Here is a 22,277-nt window from a genome sequence, read left to right as displayed (position 1 = left end):
GATACAGAGTTTTGGCAGCGACGTGCAACTGATCCGAACAAGATGATTTTCATGTACAGCTGCAGATAACGATTATTTTATTATTGATTCATCTGCAGATTACTTTCTCGTTTAATCGATTAGTTGTTTGGTTCATAAAATGGTGATAAAGTGTCGTTTGTGTTTCCCAAAACCTCAACGTGATGTTTTGTTTTGTCCACAAACCAAAGATATTCAGTTCACTGTCACAGAGGAGCAAAGAAACCAGAAAAATATTCACATTTAAGAAGCTGAAATAAGAGAATTTTGAGAATTTGTTCCCCATAAAAACTACTTTATAGTTGGTAATTAATTTAGTAGTCAATTGTTAATCGATTAACTGTTGCAACTCTACATTCTTCTTCTCTCCACTTGTTAACAAGTTTTTTGTGTGTGTGTGTGTGTGTTGACAGGAACTCTGCAGCCCGTGTCGCCGTGGCGATGGTTGTTCTCCATCCTGGTTCCCCTCATGCTGACGGGCAGAGCGCTGAAGAGACGCAGCCTGGATCGCTCCGGAGCGCTGGGGGGTGAGTGTGTGTCTGTGTGTGTGTGTGTGTCCATAGCCATAATCGCCGTCTCAACTTCTTCTTGGCTCATGTTTTTATTTTCTGCCCAGCGGCTTTACTACAGATGCTCCGATTCCATTTTTCTCTTCCTGATTCTGATTCCTGGACTTTTCTAATGGCCCATTCTGAGTACAGATCTGATACAGTACATTCAAAATAATATCAACTTAATGAACTTATTTTAACAGCAGTTTTCTACAAATCCTGTATGAAGTGATGATCACGCCACTGTTGTTTGTCCTCACTCAGGTTAAAAGCTTTAAACAAACAGATTCATAAAGAGAATTAAAGTCATGTTCTCTTATTATCTAGTTTGATTAGTCAGAAAAGTAAAAGAGCTTTAAACGGCAAACAATAGAGCTTTAAACAGTAACAGTATAAAACAGAGCAACAGCGACTTCAACACTAAATAAATCTATAGGAATAAATAACAATTCATTTATAAATCTGTTGACGTGCAGCCACAGAGCTTCAGTCTCTTCACAGTATAAAAACAAGGAGACGCTTCACGCAGGTCGACGTTTTTACTTTCGTGACTTTCCAGCGTGAAATATCGACAGAAGGAGAATTGAGGTGAGTCCCAAAAGTAAAAAAGTGGACATGAAGCGTCTCACTGTTTTTTATTTACTCTCACTGTGAAAGATTCAGACTAAACTCCGATAAAACGGCTCTTTCCAGCGTGACGTTCACTTTCCAAAGTGCCGATATGTTTCTCTCTCTCTCTCAGCTCCGTCCCAGCGCGTCACGACAGGAAATCACTTCTTCACCCCGCGCCGCACTGACACGGGCGATTACTGTCCATAGTAGTTGTGCTGTTGGTTCGTCTGGAGCGAACCGAGCGAGTGTTCCCCATGCAGTGATCCCGTGATCCTCGGTCTCAAACGTTTCAGTTGTAGCTCTTTATCGGAACACAGCTGAATAGATCCGTTCGCTCTTGCTGTAGTTTGATTACGCTGGAAATACGTCTTTGGGAAGTCGTCAAAAGAAGTGTTGAAACGTATCGTTTATAAAAAAAAATAAAAGCTGAAAGATGCCCGTTGTGTTTTGCAATTCCAAATTGTGTCAAAAGCTAAAAACAAAAACAAAGCCACCTAACCAAAACACAGAACACAGAACGCCATTGATGAAGACTGACGTCACTTTGGCCTAGTTCTGATCGATATATCTAAAACAGCCAAAAAATAATTTCAGTAAAGGTCAGAAGAATAAATTAAAGTGTGTGTGTGTGTGTGTGTGTGTGTGTGTGTGTGTGTGTGTGTGTGTGTGTGTGTGTGTGTGTGTGTGTGTGTGTGTGTGTGTGTGTGTGTGTGTGTGTGTGTGTGTGTGTGTGTGTGTGTGTGTGTGTGTGTGATAATTAAAAAGCCTGATATCTCCGACCATCTCTGTGCCTTCGAGCTCCAAAACAAAACAGCAGACTTGTGCTTCACAGCAGCATCGCAGACTGCGAGGTTGTTTTCATAAATCCTCTGATGAAATGAAATGTCTCCCCCTGACGTCAGCTCTCCTGGTGGGATTCTTGTTGACGATGGCCAACTACAGCTTCTTCTGCTCTCTGCTGGCCTTCTTCATCACCTCGTCCAAACTGACCCGCTGGGGAGGAGCGCAGAAGAAGAAGATAGATGCCGAGTACAAAGAGGGTAAAGAGACGTGAAGGTGTTCTATTTTGTTTTCATTTAAATGAACTAACGTGTGTGTGTGTGTGTGTGTGTGTGTGTGTGTGTGTGTGTGTGTGTGTGTGTGTGTGTGTGTGTGTGTGTGTGTGTGTGTGTGTGTGTGTGTGTGTGTGTGTGTGTGTGTGTGTGTGTGTGTGTGTGTGTGTGTGTGTGTGTGTGTGTGTGTGTGTGTCAGGGGGCCAGAGGAACTGGGTCCAGGTCTTCTGTAACGGAGGAGTTCCCGCCGAGCTTGCGCTGCTTTATATGATCGAGGTAAATGCAAAGCGAATTTTCGTGCGATGAGATCACATAGGAAGTCCACGCAGAGACACAAATTATTGTCTCAATCGACGCAAATTATTTAACGTGAATAACTCGAAAACACAAAGTTCGCGGCTTTCGCTTTTACTGTAAATATTAACATTACGGGATTTCGCCCAAAGCCAATTATCTCTCGACATCAATTCAAGTTAATGGGAAAAAAATTGTTTCGCGTTTAGTGTGAATGCAGCATAATCAAGCATGGTCTCGATAAAGCTGTATTCATTTCCTCGTGGTTCATGACCGTAACTCTTTTAAAATGTTGGCCGTTGTTGCAGGTGGGTCCAGGTGAGATCCCCATCGACTTTGGGAAACAGTACTCGGCCTCCTGGATGTGTCTCTCTCTTGTGGGCGCGCTCGCCTGCAGCACCGGGGACACCTGGGCGTCGGAGGTGGGGCCCGTCCTCAGCCAATCCAAGCCTCGGCTCATAACCACCTGGAAGGAAGTCCCGGCAGGTATGTTCCCCTTCTGTTCACCCTGCTTCCAAACTCCCCCTCCATCAGAATCTGTTTATTGGGGCGACTGATCAGCTGATGTAAATCCCAAACTTGTTCATTTTTTCAAGGACACACCTCGACTGGTGATCGTCCACAAACTGATAATACGTGGCTGCTGTTGCCGCTGGTGACCAGCTTCTTGTTACTGTACTAGTTCTGAAGCATTCAGTGGTTGAAGAGGACCAGTCAAAGTTCAGCTCGCTCTGAGGGAGAAGCCCCAGTTCATCACCACAGAAGCTCTTGTTTCTCTGTTTCCATCACAAGTCTGTGGTTCACCGTCGGACTTATTAAAAAAGCAGATGTGATGATTTGACCTGAGGCTACTGTACGTACACACAGAGGTCGTCTTTCACTGCATCAGCGCTGTGTGAAAGGCTGCATTTACATACGGTTAACTTGATTAACGAGAAACCGATGAATGAAGAGTCGGAGAACTGTATGTTTCTTTTATTTAGGCTCAGACTTCATAGCAAACAGTATCTTTCCAAGAAATTTGAATTCACTTTATTAAACTGCTGATAGGCTAAAAATGAACATGGCTCATTCATTTGTTTATCTGATTACACAATAATTTTCGTCTCCAGGAACGAACGGCGGAGTCACTCCGGTCGGACTGGTCGCCAGCTTCCTGGGCGGACTTGCTGTGGGCGTGGCTTACTTTGCCACGCAGCTGCTGATGGTCAACGACCTGCACCTGGCGAACCCCCAGTGGCCGATCATGGTGTATGGCGGCGTGGCCGGCCTGGTAGGGTCGATGCTGGACTCGTTCCTCGGGGCTCACATGCAGTACTCAGGTAGCAACACTCGATGACGAAAAGTATGAGCTTCAAAAGTCATAGTATAGTATAGCATAAAAAGTCATAGTATACTACACTATGACTTTTTATCACTTTTTTATGTCTTACTGTACTTTGACTTTTTATGACTTATTACGCCATACTATGACTTTTTATCACTTTTTAAGCCATACTATACTATGACTTTTTATCCATTTTTCATGACTTACTGTACTTTGACTTTTTTACGCCATACTATACTATGACTTTTTATGCCAAGTGACTTTTAATCACTTTTTAAGCCATACTATACCATGACTTTTTATCACTTTTTAAGCCATACAATACTATGACTTTTGATGCCATACCATACTATGACTTTTTATCATTTTTGTATGCCTTACTATATACTATGACTTATTACGCCATACTATACTATGACTTTTAATCCATTATTCACGACTTACTGTACTTTGACTTTTTTACGCCATACTACACTATGACTTTCATCACTTTTCAAGCCATACTATAATATGACTTTTAAAAACTTTTCACGCCATACTATAGTATGACTTTTTATGACTTATTATGCCATACTACACTATGGCTTTTGTATGCCTTGCTATACTATGACTTTTTATCACTTTTCAAGCCATACTATAATTTGACTTTTTACGCCATACTATACTATGACTTTTTAACACTTTTCAAGCCATACTATACTATGACTTTTTATGACTTATTACGCCACACTATACTATGACTTTTGTATGCCTTGCTATACAATGACTTTTTATTACTTTTCAAGCCATCCTATAATTTGACTTTTTACGTCATACTATACTATGACTTTTTATCACTTTTCAAGCCATACTATAATTTGACTTTTTACGCCATACTATACTATGACTTTTTATCACTTTTCAAGCCATACTATAGTTTGACTTTTTATGAGTTATTACGCCATATTATACTATGACTTTTGTTTGCCTTGCTATACTATGACTTTTTATCACTTTTCAAGCCATACTATAATTTGACTTTTTACGCCATACTATACTATGATTTTTTATCACTTTTCAAGCCATACTATGATATGACTTATTATAGCATACTATACTATGACTTTTTACGCCATACTATACTATGACTTTTTATCACTTTTCAAGCCATACTATAATTTGACTTGTTACGGCATACTATACTATGACTTTTTACGCCATACTATACTATGACTTTTTATAACTTTTTACGCCATACTATACTATGACTTTTTATCACTTTTTACGCCATACTATAGTATGACTTTTTATGACTTATTATGACATACTACACTATGGCTTTTGTATACCTTGCTATACTATGACTTTTTATCACTTTTCAAGCCATACTATAATTTGACTTTTTACGCCATACTATACTATGACTTTTATCACTTTTCAAGCCATACTATAGTATGACTTTTCATGACTTATTACGCCATACTATACTATGACTTTTGTATGCCTTGCTATACTATGACTTTTTATCACTCTTCAAGCCATACTATAATTTGACTTTTTACGCCATACTATACTATGACTTTTTATCACTTTTTACGCCATACTATAATTTGACTTTTCACGCCATACTATACTATGACTTTTTATCACTTTTTACGCCATACTATAGTATGACTTTTTATGACTTATTATGCCATACTACACTATGGGTTTTGTATGCCTTGCTATACTATGACTTTTTATCACTTTTTACGCCATACTATAGTATGACTTTTTATGACTTATTATGCCTTGCTATACTATGACTTTTTTATCACTTTTCAAGCCATACTATAATTTGACTTTTTTACGCCATACTATAGTATGACTTTTTATGACTTATTATGCCTTGCTATACTATGACTTTTTTATCACTTTTCAAGCGATACTATAATTTGACTTTTTACGCCATACTATACTATGACTTTTTATCACTTTTCAAGCCATACTATACTATGACTTCTTATGACTTATTATGCCATACTATACTATGACTTTTGTATGCCTTGCTATACTATGACTTTTTATCACTTTTTACGCCATACTATAGTATGACTTTTTATGACTTATTATGCCATACAACACTATGGCTTTTGTATGCCTTGCTATACTATGACTTTTTTATCACTTTTCAAGCCATACTATAATTTGACTTTTTATGCCATACTATACTATGACTTTTTATCACTTTTTACGCCATACTATAATTTGACTTTTTATGCCATAATATACTATGACTTTTTATCACTTTTTATGCCATACTATAATTTGACTTTTTATGCCATACTACACTATGGCTTTTGTATGCCTTGCTATACTATGACTTTTTATCACTTTTCAAGCCATACTATAATTTGACTTTTTATGCCATACTATACTAAGACTTTTTATCACTTTTCAAGCCATACTATAATTTGACTTTTTACGCCATACAATACTATGACTTTTTATCACTTTTTACGCCATACTATAATTTGACTTTTTATGCCATACTACACTATGGCTTTTGTATGCCTTGCTATACTATGACTTTTTATCACTTTTCAAGCCATACTATAATTTGACTTTTTATGCCATACTATACTATGACTTTTTATCACTTTTCAAGCCATACTATACTATGACTTCTTATGACTTATTATGCCATACTATACTATGACTTTTGTATGCCTTGCTATACTATGACTTTTTTATCACTTTTCAAGCCATACTATAATTTGACTTTTTATGCCATACTATACTATGATTTTTTATCACTTTTTACGCCATACTATAATTTGACTTTTTATGCCATACTACACCATGGCTTTTGTATGCCTTGCTATACTATGACTTTTTATCACTTTTTACGCCATACTATAGTATGACTTTTTATGACTTATTATGCCATACTACACTATGGCTTTTGTATGCCCTGCTATACTATGACTTTTTATCACTTTTCAAGCCATACTATACTATGACTTCTTATGACTTATTATGCCATACTATACTATGACTTTTGTATGCCTTGCTATACTATGACTTTTTTATCACTTTTCAAGCCATACTATAATTTGACTTTTTATGCCATACTATACTATGACTTTTTATCACTTTTTATGCCATACTATAATTTGACTTTTTATGCCATACTACACTATGGCTTTTGTATGCCTTGCTATACTATGTCTTTTTATCACTTTTCAAGCCATACTATACTATGACTTTTTATCACTTTTTATGCCATACTATACTATGACTTTTTATCACTTTTTACGCCATACTATAATTTGACTTTTTATGCCATACTACACTATGGCTTTTGTATGCCTTGCTATACTATGTCTTTTTATCACTTTTTACGCCATACTATAGTATGACTTTTTATGACTTATTATGCCATACTACACTATGGCTTTTGTATGCCCTGCTATACTATGACTTTTTATCACTTTTCAAGCCATACTATAATTTGACTTTTTACGCCATACTATACTATCACTTTTTATCACTTTTTACGCCATACTATAGTATGACTTTTTATGACTTATTATGCCATACAACACTATGGCTTTTGTATGCCTTGCTATACTATGACTTTTTTATCACTTTTCAAGCCATACTATAATTTGACTTTTTATGCCATACAATACTATGACTTTTTATCACTTTTTACGCCATACTATAATTTGACTTTTTATGCCATACTACACTATGGCTTTTGTATGCCTTGCTATACTATGACTTTTTATCACTTTTCAAGCCATACTATAATTTGACTTTTTATGCCATACTATACTATGACTTTTTATCACTTTTTACGCCATACTATAGTATGACTTTTTATGACTTTTTATGCCATACTACACTATGGCTTTTGTATGCCTTGCTATACTATGACTTTTTATCACTTTTCAAGCCATACTATAATTTGACTTTTTACGCCATACTATACTATGACTTTTTATCACTTTTTACGCCATACTATAATTTGACTTTTTATGCCATACTACACTATGGCTTTTGTATGCCTTGCTATACTATGACTTTTTATCACTTTTCAAGCCATACTATAATTTGACTTTTTCATCCATACAATACTATGACTTTTTATCACTTTTTACGCCATACTATAATTTGACTTTTTATGCCATACTACACTATGGCTTTTGTATGCCTTGCTATACTATGACATTTTATCACTTTTCAAGCCATACTATAATTTGACTTTTTATGCCATACTATACTATGACTTTTTATCACTTTTTACGCCATACTATAGTATAACTTTTTATGACTTATTATGCCATACTACACTATGGGTTTTGTATGCCTTGCTATACTATGACTTTTTTATCACTTTTCAAGCCATACTATAATTTGACTTTTTATGCCATACTATACTATGACTTTTTATCACGTTTTACGCCATACTATAATTTGACTTTTTATGCCATACTACACTATGGCTTTTGTATGCCTTGCTATACTATGACTTTTTATCACTTTTTACGCCATACTATAATTTGACTTTTTATGCCATACTACATTATGGCTTTTGTATGCCTTGCTATACTATGACTTTTTATCACTTTTCAAGTCATACTATAATTTGACTTTTTACGCCATACAATACTATGACTTTTTATCACTTTTTACGCCATACTATAATTTGACTTTTTATGCCATACTACACTATGGCTTTTGTATGCCTTGCTATACTATGACTTTTTATCACTTTTCAAGCCATACTATAATTTGACTTTTTACGCCATACTATACTATGACTTTTTATCACATTTTACGCCATACTATAATTTGACTTTTTATGCCATACTACACTATGGCTTTTGTATGCCTTGCTATACTATGACTTTTTATCACTTTTCAAGCCATACTATAATTTGACTTTTTATGCCATACTATACTATGACTTTTTATCACTTTTTACGCCGTACTATAATTTGATTTTTTATGCCATACTACACTATGGCTTTTGTATGCCTTGCTATACTATGACTTTTTATCACTTTTTACGCCATACTATAATTTGACTTTTTACGCCATACAATACTATGACTTTTTATCACTTTTTACGCCATACTATAATTTGACTTTTTATGCCATACTACACTATGGCTTTTGTATGCCTTGCTATACTATGACTTTTTATCACTTTTCAAGCCATACTATAATTTGACTTTTTATGCCATACTATACTATGACTTTTTATCACTTTTCAAGCCATACTATACTATGACTTCTTATGACTTATTATGCCATACTATACTATGACTTCTTATGACTTATTATGCCATACTATACTATGACTTTTGTATGCCTTGCTATACTATGACTTTTTTATCACTTTTCAAGCCATACTATAATTTGACTTTTTATGCCATACTATATTATGACTTTTTATCACTTTTTACGCCATACTATAATTTGACTTTTTATGCCATACTACACCATGGCTTTTGTATGCCTTGCTATACTATGTCTTTTTATCACTTTTCAAGCCATACTATACTATGACTTTTTATCACTTTTTACGCCATACTATAGTATGACTTTTTATGACTTATTATGCCATACTACACTATGGCTTTTGTATGCCCTGCTATACTATGACTTTTTATCACTTTTCAAGCCATACTATTCTATGACTTCTTATGACTTATTATGCCATACTATACTATGACTTTTGTATGCCTTGCTATACTATGACTTTTTTATCACTTTTCAAGCCATACTATAATTTGACTTTTTATGCCATACTATACTATGACTTTTTATCACTTTTTATGCCATACTATAATTTGACTTTTTATGCCATACTACACTATGGCTTTTGTATGCCTTGCTATACTATGTCTTTTTATCACTTTTCAAGCCATACTATACTATGACTTTTTATCACTTTTTATGCCATACTATACTATGACTTTTTATCACTTTTTACGCCATACTATAATTTGACTTTTTATGCCATACTACACTATGGCTTTTGTATGCCTTGCTATACTATGTCTTTTTATCACTTTTCAAGCCATACTATACTATGACTTTCATCACTTTTCAAGCCATACTATACTATGACTTTTTATCACTTTTTACGCCATACTATAGTATGACTTTTTATGACTTATTATGCCATACTACACTATGGCTTTTGTATGCCCTGCTATACTATGACTTTTTATCACTTTTCAAGCCATACTATAATTTGACTTTTTACGCCATACTATACTATCACTTTTTATCACTTTTTACGCCATACTATAGTATGACTTTTTATGACTTATTATGCCATACAACACTATGGCTTTTGTATGCCTTGCTATACTATGACTTTTTTATCACTTTTCAAGCCATACTATAATTTGACTTTTTATGCCATACAATACTATGACTTTTTATCACTTTTTACGCCATACTATAATTTGACTTTTTATGCCATACTACACTATGGCTTTTGTATGCCTTGCTATACTATGACTTTTTATCACTTTTCAAGCCATACTATAATTTGACTTTTTATGCCATACTATACTATGACTTTTTATCACTTTTTACGCCATACTATAGTATGACTTTTTATGACTTTTTATGCCATACTACACTATGGCTTTTGTATGCCTTGCTATACTATGACTTTTTATCACTTTTCAAGCCATACTATAATTTGACTTTTTACGCCATACTATACTATGACTTTTTATCACTTTTTACGCCATACTATAATTTGACTTTTTATGCCATACTACACTATGGCTTTTGTATGCCTTGCTATACTATGACTTTTTATCACTTTTCAAGCCATACTATAATTTGACTTTTTCATCCATACAATACTATGACTTTTTATCACTTTTTACGCCATACTATAATTTGACTTTTTATGCCATACTACACTATGGCTTTTGTATGCCTTGCTATACTATGACATTTTATCACTTTTCAAGCCATACTATAATTTGACTTTTTATGCCATACTATACTATGACTTTTTATCACTTTTTACGCCATACTATAGTATAACTTTTTATGACTTATTATGCCATACTACACTATGGGTTTTGTATGCCTTGCTATACTATGACTTTTTTATCACTTTTCAAGCCATACTATAATTTGACTTTTTATGCCATACTATACTATGGCTTTTGTATGCCTTGCTATACTATGACTTTTTATCACTTTTTACGCCATACTATAATTTGACTTTTTATGCCATACTACATTATGGCTTTTGTATGCCTTGCTATACTATGACTTTTTATCACTTTTCAAGCCATACTATAATTTGACTTTTTACGCCATACAATACTATGACTTTTTATCACTTTTTACGCCATACTATAATTTGACTTTTTATGCCATACTACACTATGGCTTTTGTATGCCTTGCTATACTATGACTTTTTATCACTTTTCAAGCCATACTATAATTTGACTTTTTACGCCATACTATACTATGACTTTTTATCACATTTTACGCCATACTATAATTTGACTTTTTATGCCATACTACACTATGGCTTTTGTATGCCTTGCTATACTATGACTTTTTATCACTTTTCAAGCCATACTATAATTTGACTTTTTATGCCATACTATACTATGACTTTTTATCACTTTTTACGCCGTACTATAATTTGAATTTTTATGCCATACTACACTATGGCTTTTGTATGCCTTGCTATACTATGACTTTTTATCACTTTTTACGCCATACTATAATTTGACTTTTTATGCCATACTACACTATGGCTTTTGTATGCCTTGCTATACTATGTCTTTTTATCACTTTTCAAGCCATACTATACTATGACTTTTTATCACTTTTTACGCCATACTATAGTATGACTTTTTATGACTTATTATGCCATACTACACTATGGCTTTTGTATGCCCTGCTATACTATGAGTTTTTATCACTTTTCAAGCCATACTATAATTTGACTTTTTACGCCATACAATACTATGACTTTTTATCACTTTTTACGCCATACTATAATTTGACTTTTTATGCCATACTACACTATGGCTTTTGTATGCCTTGCTATACTATGTCTTTTTATCACTTTTCAAGCCATACTATACTATGACTTTTTATCACTTTTTACGCCATACTATAGTATGACTTTTTATGACTTTTTATGCCATACTACACTATGGCTTTTGTATGCCTTGCTATACTATGACTTTTTATCACTTTTCAAGCCATACTATAATTTGACTTTTTACGCCATACTATACTATGACTTTTTATCACTTTTTACGCCATACTATAATTTGACTTTTTATGCCATACTACACTATGGCTTTTGTATGCCTTGCTATACTATGACTTTTTATCACTTTTCAAGCCATACTATAATTTGACTTTTTCATCCATACAATACTATGACTTTTTATCACTTTTTACGCCATACTATAATTTGACTTTTTATGCCATACTACACTATGGCTTTTGTATGCCTTGCTATACTATGACATTTTATCACTTTTCAAGCCATACTATAATTTGACTTTTTATGCCATACTATACTATGACTTTTTATCACTTTTTACGCCATACTATAGTATAACTTTTTATGACTTATTATGCCATACTACACTATGGGTTTTGTATGCCTTGCTATACTATGACTTTTTTATCACTTTTCAAGCCATACTATAATTTGACTTTTTATGCCATACTATACTATGACTTTTTATCACGTTTTACGCCATACTATAATTTGACTTTTTATGCCATACTACACTATGGCTTTTGTATGCCTTGCTATACTATGACTTTTTATCACTTTTTACGCCATACTATAGTTTGACTTTTTATGCCATACTACACTATGGCTTTTGTATGCCTTGCTATACTATGACTTTTTTATCACTTTTCAAGCCATACTATAATTTGACTTTTTATCACTCTTTACGCCATACTATAATTTGACTTTTTATGCCATACTACACTATGGCTTTTGTATGCCTTGCTATACTATGACTTTTTATCACTTTTCAAGCTATACTATAATTTGACTTTTTACGCCATACTATACTATGACTTTTTATCACATTTTACGCCATACTATAATTTGACTTTTTATGCCATACTACACTATGGCTTTTGTATGCCTTGCTATACTATGACTTTTTATCACTTTTCAAGCCATACTATAATTTGACTTTTTATGCCATACTATACTATGACTTTTTATCACTTTTTATGCCATACTATAGTATAACTTTTTATGACTTATTATGCCATACTACACTATGGGTTTTGTATGCCTTGCTATACTATGACTTTTTTATCACTTTTCAAGCCATACTATAATTTGACTTTTTATGCCATACTATACTATGACTTTTTATCACTTTTTACGCCATACTATAATTTGACTTTTTATGCCATACTACACTATGGCTTTTGTATGCCTTGCTATACTATGACTTTTTATCACTTTTTACGCCATACTATAATTTGACTTTTTATGCCATACTACACTATGGCTTTTGTATGCCTTGCTATACTATGACTTTTTTATCACTTTTCAAGCCATACTATAATTTGACTTTTTATGCCATACTATACTATGACTTTTTATCACTTTTTACGCCGTACTATAATTTGATTTTTTATGCCATACTACACTATGGCTTTTGTATGCCTTGCTATACTATGACTTTTTATCACTTTTTACGCCATACTATAATTTGACTTTTTACGCCATACAATACTATGACTTTTTATCACTTTTTACGCCATACTATAATTTGACTTTTTATGCCATACTACACTATGGCTTTTGTATGCCTTGCTATACTATGACTTTTTATCACTTTTCAAGCCATACTATAATTTGACTTTTTATGCCATACTATACTATGACTTTTTATCACTTTTCAAGCCATACTATACTATGACTTCTTATGACTTATTATGCCATACTATACTATGACTTTTGTATGCCTTGCTATACTATGACTTTTTTATCACTTTTCAAGCCATACTATAATTTGACTTTTTATGCCATACTATAATTTGACTTTTTATGCCATACTACACCATGGCTTTTGTATGCCTTGCTATACTATGTCTTTTTATCACTTTTCAAGCCATACTATACTATGACTTTTTATCACTTTTTACGCTATACTATAGTATGACTTTTTATGACTTATTATGCCATACTACACTATGGCTTTTGTATGCCCTGCTATACTATGACTTTTTATCACTTTTCAAGCCATACTATTCTATGACTTCTTATGACTTATTATGCCATACTATACTATGACTTTTGTATGCCTTGCTATACTATGACTTTTTTATCACTTTTCAAGCCATACTATAATTTGACTTTTTATGCCATACTATACTATGACTTTTTATCACTTTTTATGCCATACTATAATTTGACTTTTTATGCCATACTACACTATGGCTTTTGTATGCCTTGCTATACTATGTCTTTTTATCACTTTTCAAGCCATACTATACTATGACTTTTTATCACTTTTTATGCCATACTATACTATGACTTTTTATCACTTTTTACGCCATACTATAATTTGACTTTTTATGCCATACTACACTATGGCTTTTGTATGCCTTGCTATACTATGTCTTTTTATCACTTTTCAAGCCATACTATACTATGACTTTCATCACTTTTCAAGCCATACTATACTATGACTTTTTATCACTTTTTACGCCATACTATAGTATGACTTTTTATGACTTATTATGCCATACTACACTATGGCTTTTGTATGCCCTGCTATACTATGACTTTTTATCACTTTTCAAGCCATACTATAATTTGACTTTTTACGCCATACTATACTATCACTTTTTATCACTTTTTACGCCATACTATAGTATGACTTTTTATGACTTATTATGCCATACAACACTATGGCTTTTGTATGCCTTGCTATACTATGACTTTTTTATCACTTTTCAAGCCATACTATAATTTGACTTTTTATGCCATACAATACTATGACTTTTTATCACTTTTTACGCCATACTATAATTTGACTTTTTATGCCATACTACACTATGGCTTTTGTATGCCTTGCTATACTATGACTTTTTATCACTTTTCAAGCCATACTATAATTTGACTTTTTATGCCATACTATACTATGACTTTTTATCACTTTTTACGCCATACTATAGTATGACTTTTTATGACTTTTTATGCCATACTACACTATGGCTTTTGTATGCCTTGCTATACTATGACTTTTTATCACTTTTCAAGCCATACTATAATTTGACTTTTTACGCCATACTATACTATGACTTTTTATCACTTTTTACGCCATACTATAATTTGACTTTTTATGCCATACTACACTATGGCTTTTGTATGCCTTGCTATACTATGACTTTTTATCACTTTTCAAGCCATACTATAATTTGACTTTTTCATCCATACAATACTATGACTTTTTATCACTTTTTACGCCATACTATAATTTGACTTTTTATGCCATACTACACTATGGCTTTTGTATGCCTTGCTATACTATGACATTTTATCACTTTTCAAGCCATACTATAATTTGACTTTTTATGCCATACTATACTATGACTTTTTATCACTTTTTACGCCATACTATAGTATAACTTTTTATGACTTATTATGCCATACTACACTATGGGTTTTGTATGCCTTGCTATACTATGACTTTTTTATCACTTTTCAAGCCATACTATAATTTGACTTTTTATGCCATACTATACTATGGCTTTTGTATGCCTTGCTATACTATGACTTTTTATCACTTTTTACGCCATACTATAATTTGACTTTTTATGCCATACTACATTATGGCTTTTGTATGCCTTGCTATACTATGACTTTTTATCACTTTTCAAGCCATACTATAATTTGACTTTTTACGCCATACAATACTATGACTTTTTATCACTTTTTACGCCATACTATAATTTGACTTTTTATGCCATACTACACTATGGCTTTTGTATGCCTTGCTATACTATGACTTTTTATCACTTTTCAAGCCATACTATAATTTGACTTTTTACGCCATACTATACTATGACTTTTTATCACATTTTACGCCATACTATAATTTGACTTTTTATGCCATACTACACTATGGCTTTTGTATGCCTTGCTATACTATGACTTTTTATCACTTTTCAAGCCATACTATAATTTGACTTTTTATGCCATACTATACTATGACTTTTTATCACTTTTTACGCCGTACTATAATTTGATTTTTTATGCCATACTACACTATGGCTTTTGTATGCCTTGCTATACTATGACTTTTTATCACTTTTTACGCCATACTATAATTTGACTTTTTATGCCATACTACACTATGGCTTTTGTATGCCTTGCTATACTATGTCTTTTTATCACTTTTCAAGCCATACTATACTATGACTTTTTATCACTTTTTACGCCATACTATAGTATGACTTTTTATGACTTATTATGCCATACTACACTATGGCTTTTGTATGCCCTGCTATACTATGACTTTTTATCACTTTTCAAGCCATACTATAATTTGACTTTTTACGCCATACAATACTATGACTTTTTATCACTTTTTACGCCATACTATAATTTGACTTTTTATGCCATACTACACTATGGCTTTTGTATGCCTTGCTATACTATGTCTTTTTATCACTTTTCAAGCCATACTATACTATGACTTTTTATCACTTTTTACGCCATACTATAGTATGACTTTTTATGACTTTTTATGCCATACTACACTATGGCTTTTGTATGCCTTGCTATACTATGACTTTTTATCACTTTTCAAGCCATACTATAATTTGACTTTTTACGCCATACTATACTATGACTTTTTATCACTTTTTACGCCATACTATAATTTGACTTTTTATGCCATACTACACTATGGCTTTTGTATGCCTTGCTATACTATGACTTTTTATCACTTTTCAAGCCATACTATAATTTGACTTTTTCATCCATACAATACTATGACTTTTTATCACTTTTTACGCCATACTATAATTTGACTTTTTATGCCATACTACACTATGGCTTTTGTATGCCTTGCTATACTATGACATTTTATCACTTTTCAAGCCATACTATAATTTGACTTTTTATGCCATACTATACTATGACTTTTTATCACTTTTTACGCCATACTATAGTATAACTTTTTATGACTTATTATGCCATACTACACTATGGGTTTTGTATGCCTTGCTATACTATGACTTTTTTATCACTTTTCAAGCCATACTATAATTTGACTTTTTATGCCATACTATACTATGACTTTTTATCACGTTTTACGCCATACTATAATTTGACTTTTTATGCCATACTACACTATGGCTTTTGTATGCCTTGCTTTACTATGACTTTTTATCACTTTTTACGCCATACTATAATTTGACTTTTTATGCCATACTACACTATGGCTTTTGTATGCCTTGCTATACTATGACTTTTTTATCACTTTTCAAGCCATACTATAATTTGACTTTTTATCGCTCTTTACGCCATACTATAATTTGACTTTTTATGCCATACTACACTATGGCTTTTGTATGCCTTGCTATACTATGACTTTTTATCACTTTTCAAGCCATACTATAATTTGACTTTTTACGCCATACTATACTATGACTTTTTATCACATTTTACGCCATACTATAATTTGACTTTTTATGCCATACTACACTATGGCTTTTGTATGCCTTGCTATACTATGACTTTTTTATCACTTTTCAAGCCATACTATAATTTGACTTTTTATGCCATACTATACTATGACTTTTTATCACTTTTTATGCCATACTATAGTATAACTTTTTATGACTTATTATGCCATACTACACTATGGGTTTTGTATGCCTTGCTATACTATGACTTTTTTATCACTTTTCAAGCCATACTATAATTTGACTTTTTATGCCATACTATACTATGACTTTTTATCACTTTTTACGCCATACTATAATTTGACTTTTTATGCCATACTACACTATGGCTTTTGTATGCCTTGCTATACTATGACTTTTTATCACTTTTTACGCCATACTATAATTTGACTTTTTATGCCATACTACACTATGGCTTTTGTATGCCTTGCTATACTATGACTTTTTTATCACTTTTCAAGCCATACTATAATTTGACTTTTTCATCCATACAATACTATGACTTTTTATCACTTTTTACGCCATACTATAATTTGACTTTTTATGCCATACTACACTATGGCTTTTGTATGCCTTGCTATACTATGACTTTTTATCACTTTTCACGCCGTACTATAATTTGACTTTTTATGCCATATTACACTATGGCTTTTTTATGCCTTGCTATACTATGACTTTTTATCACTTTTCAAGCCATACTATAATTTGACTTTTTATGCCATACTACACTATGGCTTTTGTATGCCTTGCTATACTATGACTTTTTATCACTTTTCAAGCCATACTATAATTTGACTTTTTCATCCATACAATACTATGACTTTTTATCACTTTTTACGCCATACTATAATTTGACTTTTTATGCCATACTACACTATGGGTTTTGTATGCCTTGCTATACTATGACTTTTTTTTATCACTTTTCAAGCCATACTATAATTTGACTTTTTATGCCATACTATACTATGACTTTTTATCACTTTTTACGCCATACTATGATTTGACTTTTTATGCCATACTACACTATGGCTTTTGTATGCCTTGCTATACTATGACTTTTTATCACTTTTTACGCCATACTATAATTTGACTTTTTATGCCATACTACACTATGGGTTTTGTATGCCTTGCTATACTATGACTTTTTTATCACTTTTCAAGCCATACTATAATTTGACTTTTTCATCCATACAATACTATGACTTTTTATCACTTTTTACGCCATACTATAATTTGACTTTTTATGCCATACTACACTATGGCTTTTGTATGCCTTGCTATACTATGACTTTTTATCACTTTTCACGCCGTACTATAATTTGACTTTTTATGCCATATTACACTATGGCTTTTGTATGCCTTGCTATACTATGACTTTTTATCACTTTTCACGCCATACTATAATTTGACTTTTTATGCCATACTATACTATGACTTTTTATCACTTTTCAAGCCATACTATACTATGACTTCTTATGACTTATTATGCCATACTATACTATGACTTTTGTATGCCTTGCTATACTATGACTTTTTTATCACTTTTCAAGCCATACTATAATTTGACTTTTTATGCCATACTATACTATGACTTTTTATCACTTTTTACGCCATACTATAATTTGACTTTTTATGCCATACTACACTATGGCTTTTGTATGCCTTGCTATACTATGTCTTTTTATCACTTTTCAAGCCATACTATACTATGACTTTTTAACACTTTTTACGCCATACTATAGTATGACTTTTTATGACTTATTATGCCATACTACACTATGGCTTTTGTATGCCCTGCTATACTATGACTTTTTATCACTTTTCAAGCCATACTATAATTTGACTTTTTATGCCATACTATACTATGACTTTTTATCACTTTTTACGCCATACTATAGTATGACTTTTTATGACTTTTTATGCCATACTACACTATGGCTTTTGTATGCCTTGCTATACTATGACTTTTTATCACTTTTCAAGCCATACTATAATTTGACTTTTTATGCCATACAATACTATGACTTTTTATCACTTTTTACGCCATACTATAATTTGACTCTTTATGCCATACTACACTATGGCTTTTGTATGCCCTGCTATACTATGACTTTTTTATCACTTTTCAAGCCATACTATAATTTGACTTTTTATGCCATACTATACTATGACTTTTTATCACTTTTTATGCCATACTATTGTATAACTTTTTATGACTTATTATGCCATACTACACTATGGGTTTTGTATGCCTTGCTATACTATGACTTTTTTATCACTTTTCAAGCCATACTATAATTTGACTTTTTATGCCATACTATACTATGACTTTTTATCACTTTTTACGCCATACTATAATTTGACTTTTTATGCCATACTACACTATGGCTTTTGTATGCCTTGCTATACTATGACTTTTTATCACTTTTTACGCCATACTATAATTTGACTTTTTATGCCATACTACACTATGGCTTTTGTATGCCTTGCTATACTATGACTTTTTTATCACTTTTCAAGCCATACTATAATTTGACTTTTTCATCCATACAATACTATGACTTTTTATCACTTTTTACGCCATACTATAATTTGACTTTTTATGCCATACTACACTATGGCTTTTGTATGCCTTGCTATACTATGACTTTTTATCACTTTTCACGCCGTACTATAATTTGACTTTTTATGCCATATTACACTATGGCTTTTTTATGCCTTGCTATACTATGACTTTTTATTACTTTTCAAGCCATACTATAATTTGACTTTTTATGCCATACTATACTATGACTTTTTATCACTTTTTACGCCATACTATAGTATGACTTTTTATGCCATACTACACTATGGCTTTTGTATGCCTTGCTATACTATGACTTTTTATCACTTTTCAAGCCATACTATAATTTGACTTTTTATGCCATACAATACTATGACTTTTTATCACTTTTTACGCCATACTATAATTTGACTCTTTATGCCATACTACACTATGGCTTTTGTATGCCCTGCTATACTATGACTTTTTTATCACTTTTCAAGCCATACTATAATTTGACTTTTTATGCCATACTATACTATGACTTTTTATCACTTTTTATGCCATACTATAGTATAACTTTTTATGACTTATTATGCCATACTACACTATGGGTTTTGTATGCCTTGCTATACTATGACTTTTTTATCACTTTTCAAGCCATACTATAATTTGACTTTTTATGCCATACTATACTATGACTTTTTATCACTTTTTACGCCATACTATAATTTGACTTTTTATGCCATACTACACTATGGCTTTTGTATGCCTTGCTATACTATGACTTTTTATCACTTTTTACGCCATACTATAATTTGACTTTTTATGCCATACTACACTATGGCTTTTGTATGCCTTGCTATACTATGACTTTTTTATCACTTTTCAAGCCATACTATAATTTGACTTTTTATGCCATACTACACTATGGCTTTTGTATGCCTTGCTATACTATGACTTTTTATCACTTTTCACGCCGTACTATAATTTGACTTTTTATGCCATATTACACTATGGCTTTTTTATGCCTTGCTATACTATGACTTTTTATCACTTTTCAAGCCATACTATAATTTGACTTTTTATGCCATACTACACTATGGCTTTTGTATGCCTTGCTATACTATGACTTTTTATCACTTTTCAAGCCATACTATAATTTGACTTTTTCATCCATACAATACTATGACTTTTTATCACTTTTTACGCCATACTATAATTTGACTTTTTATGCCATACTACACTATGGCTTTTGTATGCCTTGCTATACTATGACTTTTTATTACTTTTCAAGCCATACTATAATTTGACTTTTTATGCCATACTATACTATGACTTTTTATCACTTTTTACGCCATACTATAGTATAACTTTTTATGACTTATTATGCCATACTACACTATGGGTTTTGTATGCCTTGCTATACTATGACTTTTTTTTATCACTTTTCAAGCCATACTATAATTTGACTTTTTATGCCATACTATACTATGACTTTTTATCACTTTTTACGCCATACTATGATTTGACTTTTTATGCCATACTACACTATGGCTTTTGTATGCCTTGCTATACTATGACTTTTTATCACTTTTTACGCCATACTATAATTTGACTTTTTATGCCATACTACACTATGGGTTTTGTATGCCTTGCTATACTATGACTTTTTTATCACTTTTCAAGCCATACTATAATTTGACTTTTTCATCCATACAATACTATGACTTTTTATCACTTTTTACGCCATACTATAATTTGACTTTTTATGCCATACTACACTATGGCTTTTGTATGCCTTGCTATACTATGACTTTTTATCACTTTTCACGCCGTACTATAATTTGACTTTTTATGCCATATTACACTATGGCTTTTGTATGCCTTGCTATACTATGACTTTTTATCACTTTTCACGCCATACTATAATTTGACTTTTTATGCCATACTATACTATGACTTTTTATCACTTTTCAAGCCATACTATACTATGACTTCTTATGACTTATTATGCCATACTATACTATGACTTTTGTATGCCTTGCTATACTATGACTTTTTTATCACTTTTCAAGCCATACTATAATTTGACTTTTTATGCCATACTATACTATGACTTTTTATCACTTTTTACGCCATACTATAATTTGACTTTTTATGCCAT

At 32.3% G+C, this 22,277-nt stretch overlaps 1 protein-coding gene across 3 annotated transcripts in view; it reads left to right on the top strand.

The window, feature by feature from the left end:
• tmem19 (transmembrane protein 19) overlaps positions 1–22,277 on the top strand; it is a 41,252-nt gene that overhangs the window by 10,662 nt on the left and 8,313 nt on the right. For all 3 annotated transcript variants that reach the window (XM_035617451.2, XM_035617442.2, XM_035617434.2), the window contains exons 3-7: positions 432–545; positions 2,084–2,221; positions 2,433–2,509; positions 2,836–3,013; positions 3,640–3,849. In XM_035617451.2, coding sequence (XP_035473344.1) covers positions 432–545; positions 2,084–2,221; positions 2,433–2,509; positions 2,836–3,013; positions 3,640–3,849 — 717 coding nt within the window. The remainder of the gene's footprint in view (positions 1–431; positions 546–2,083; positions 2,222–2,432; positions 2,510–2,835; positions 3,014–3,639; positions 3,850–22,277) is intronic.

The sequence above is a fragment of the Scophthalmus maximus genome, chromosome 12, assembly GCF_022379125.1.
Source record: "Scophthalmus maximus strain ysfricsl-2021 chromosome 12, ASM2237912v1, whole genome shotgun sequence".
NCBI lineage: Eukaryota > Metazoa > Chordata > Actinopteri > Pleuronectiformes > Scophthalmidae > Scophthalmus > Scophthalmus maximus.
This window is presented reverse-complemented; position numbering and strand designations above follow the sequence as displayed.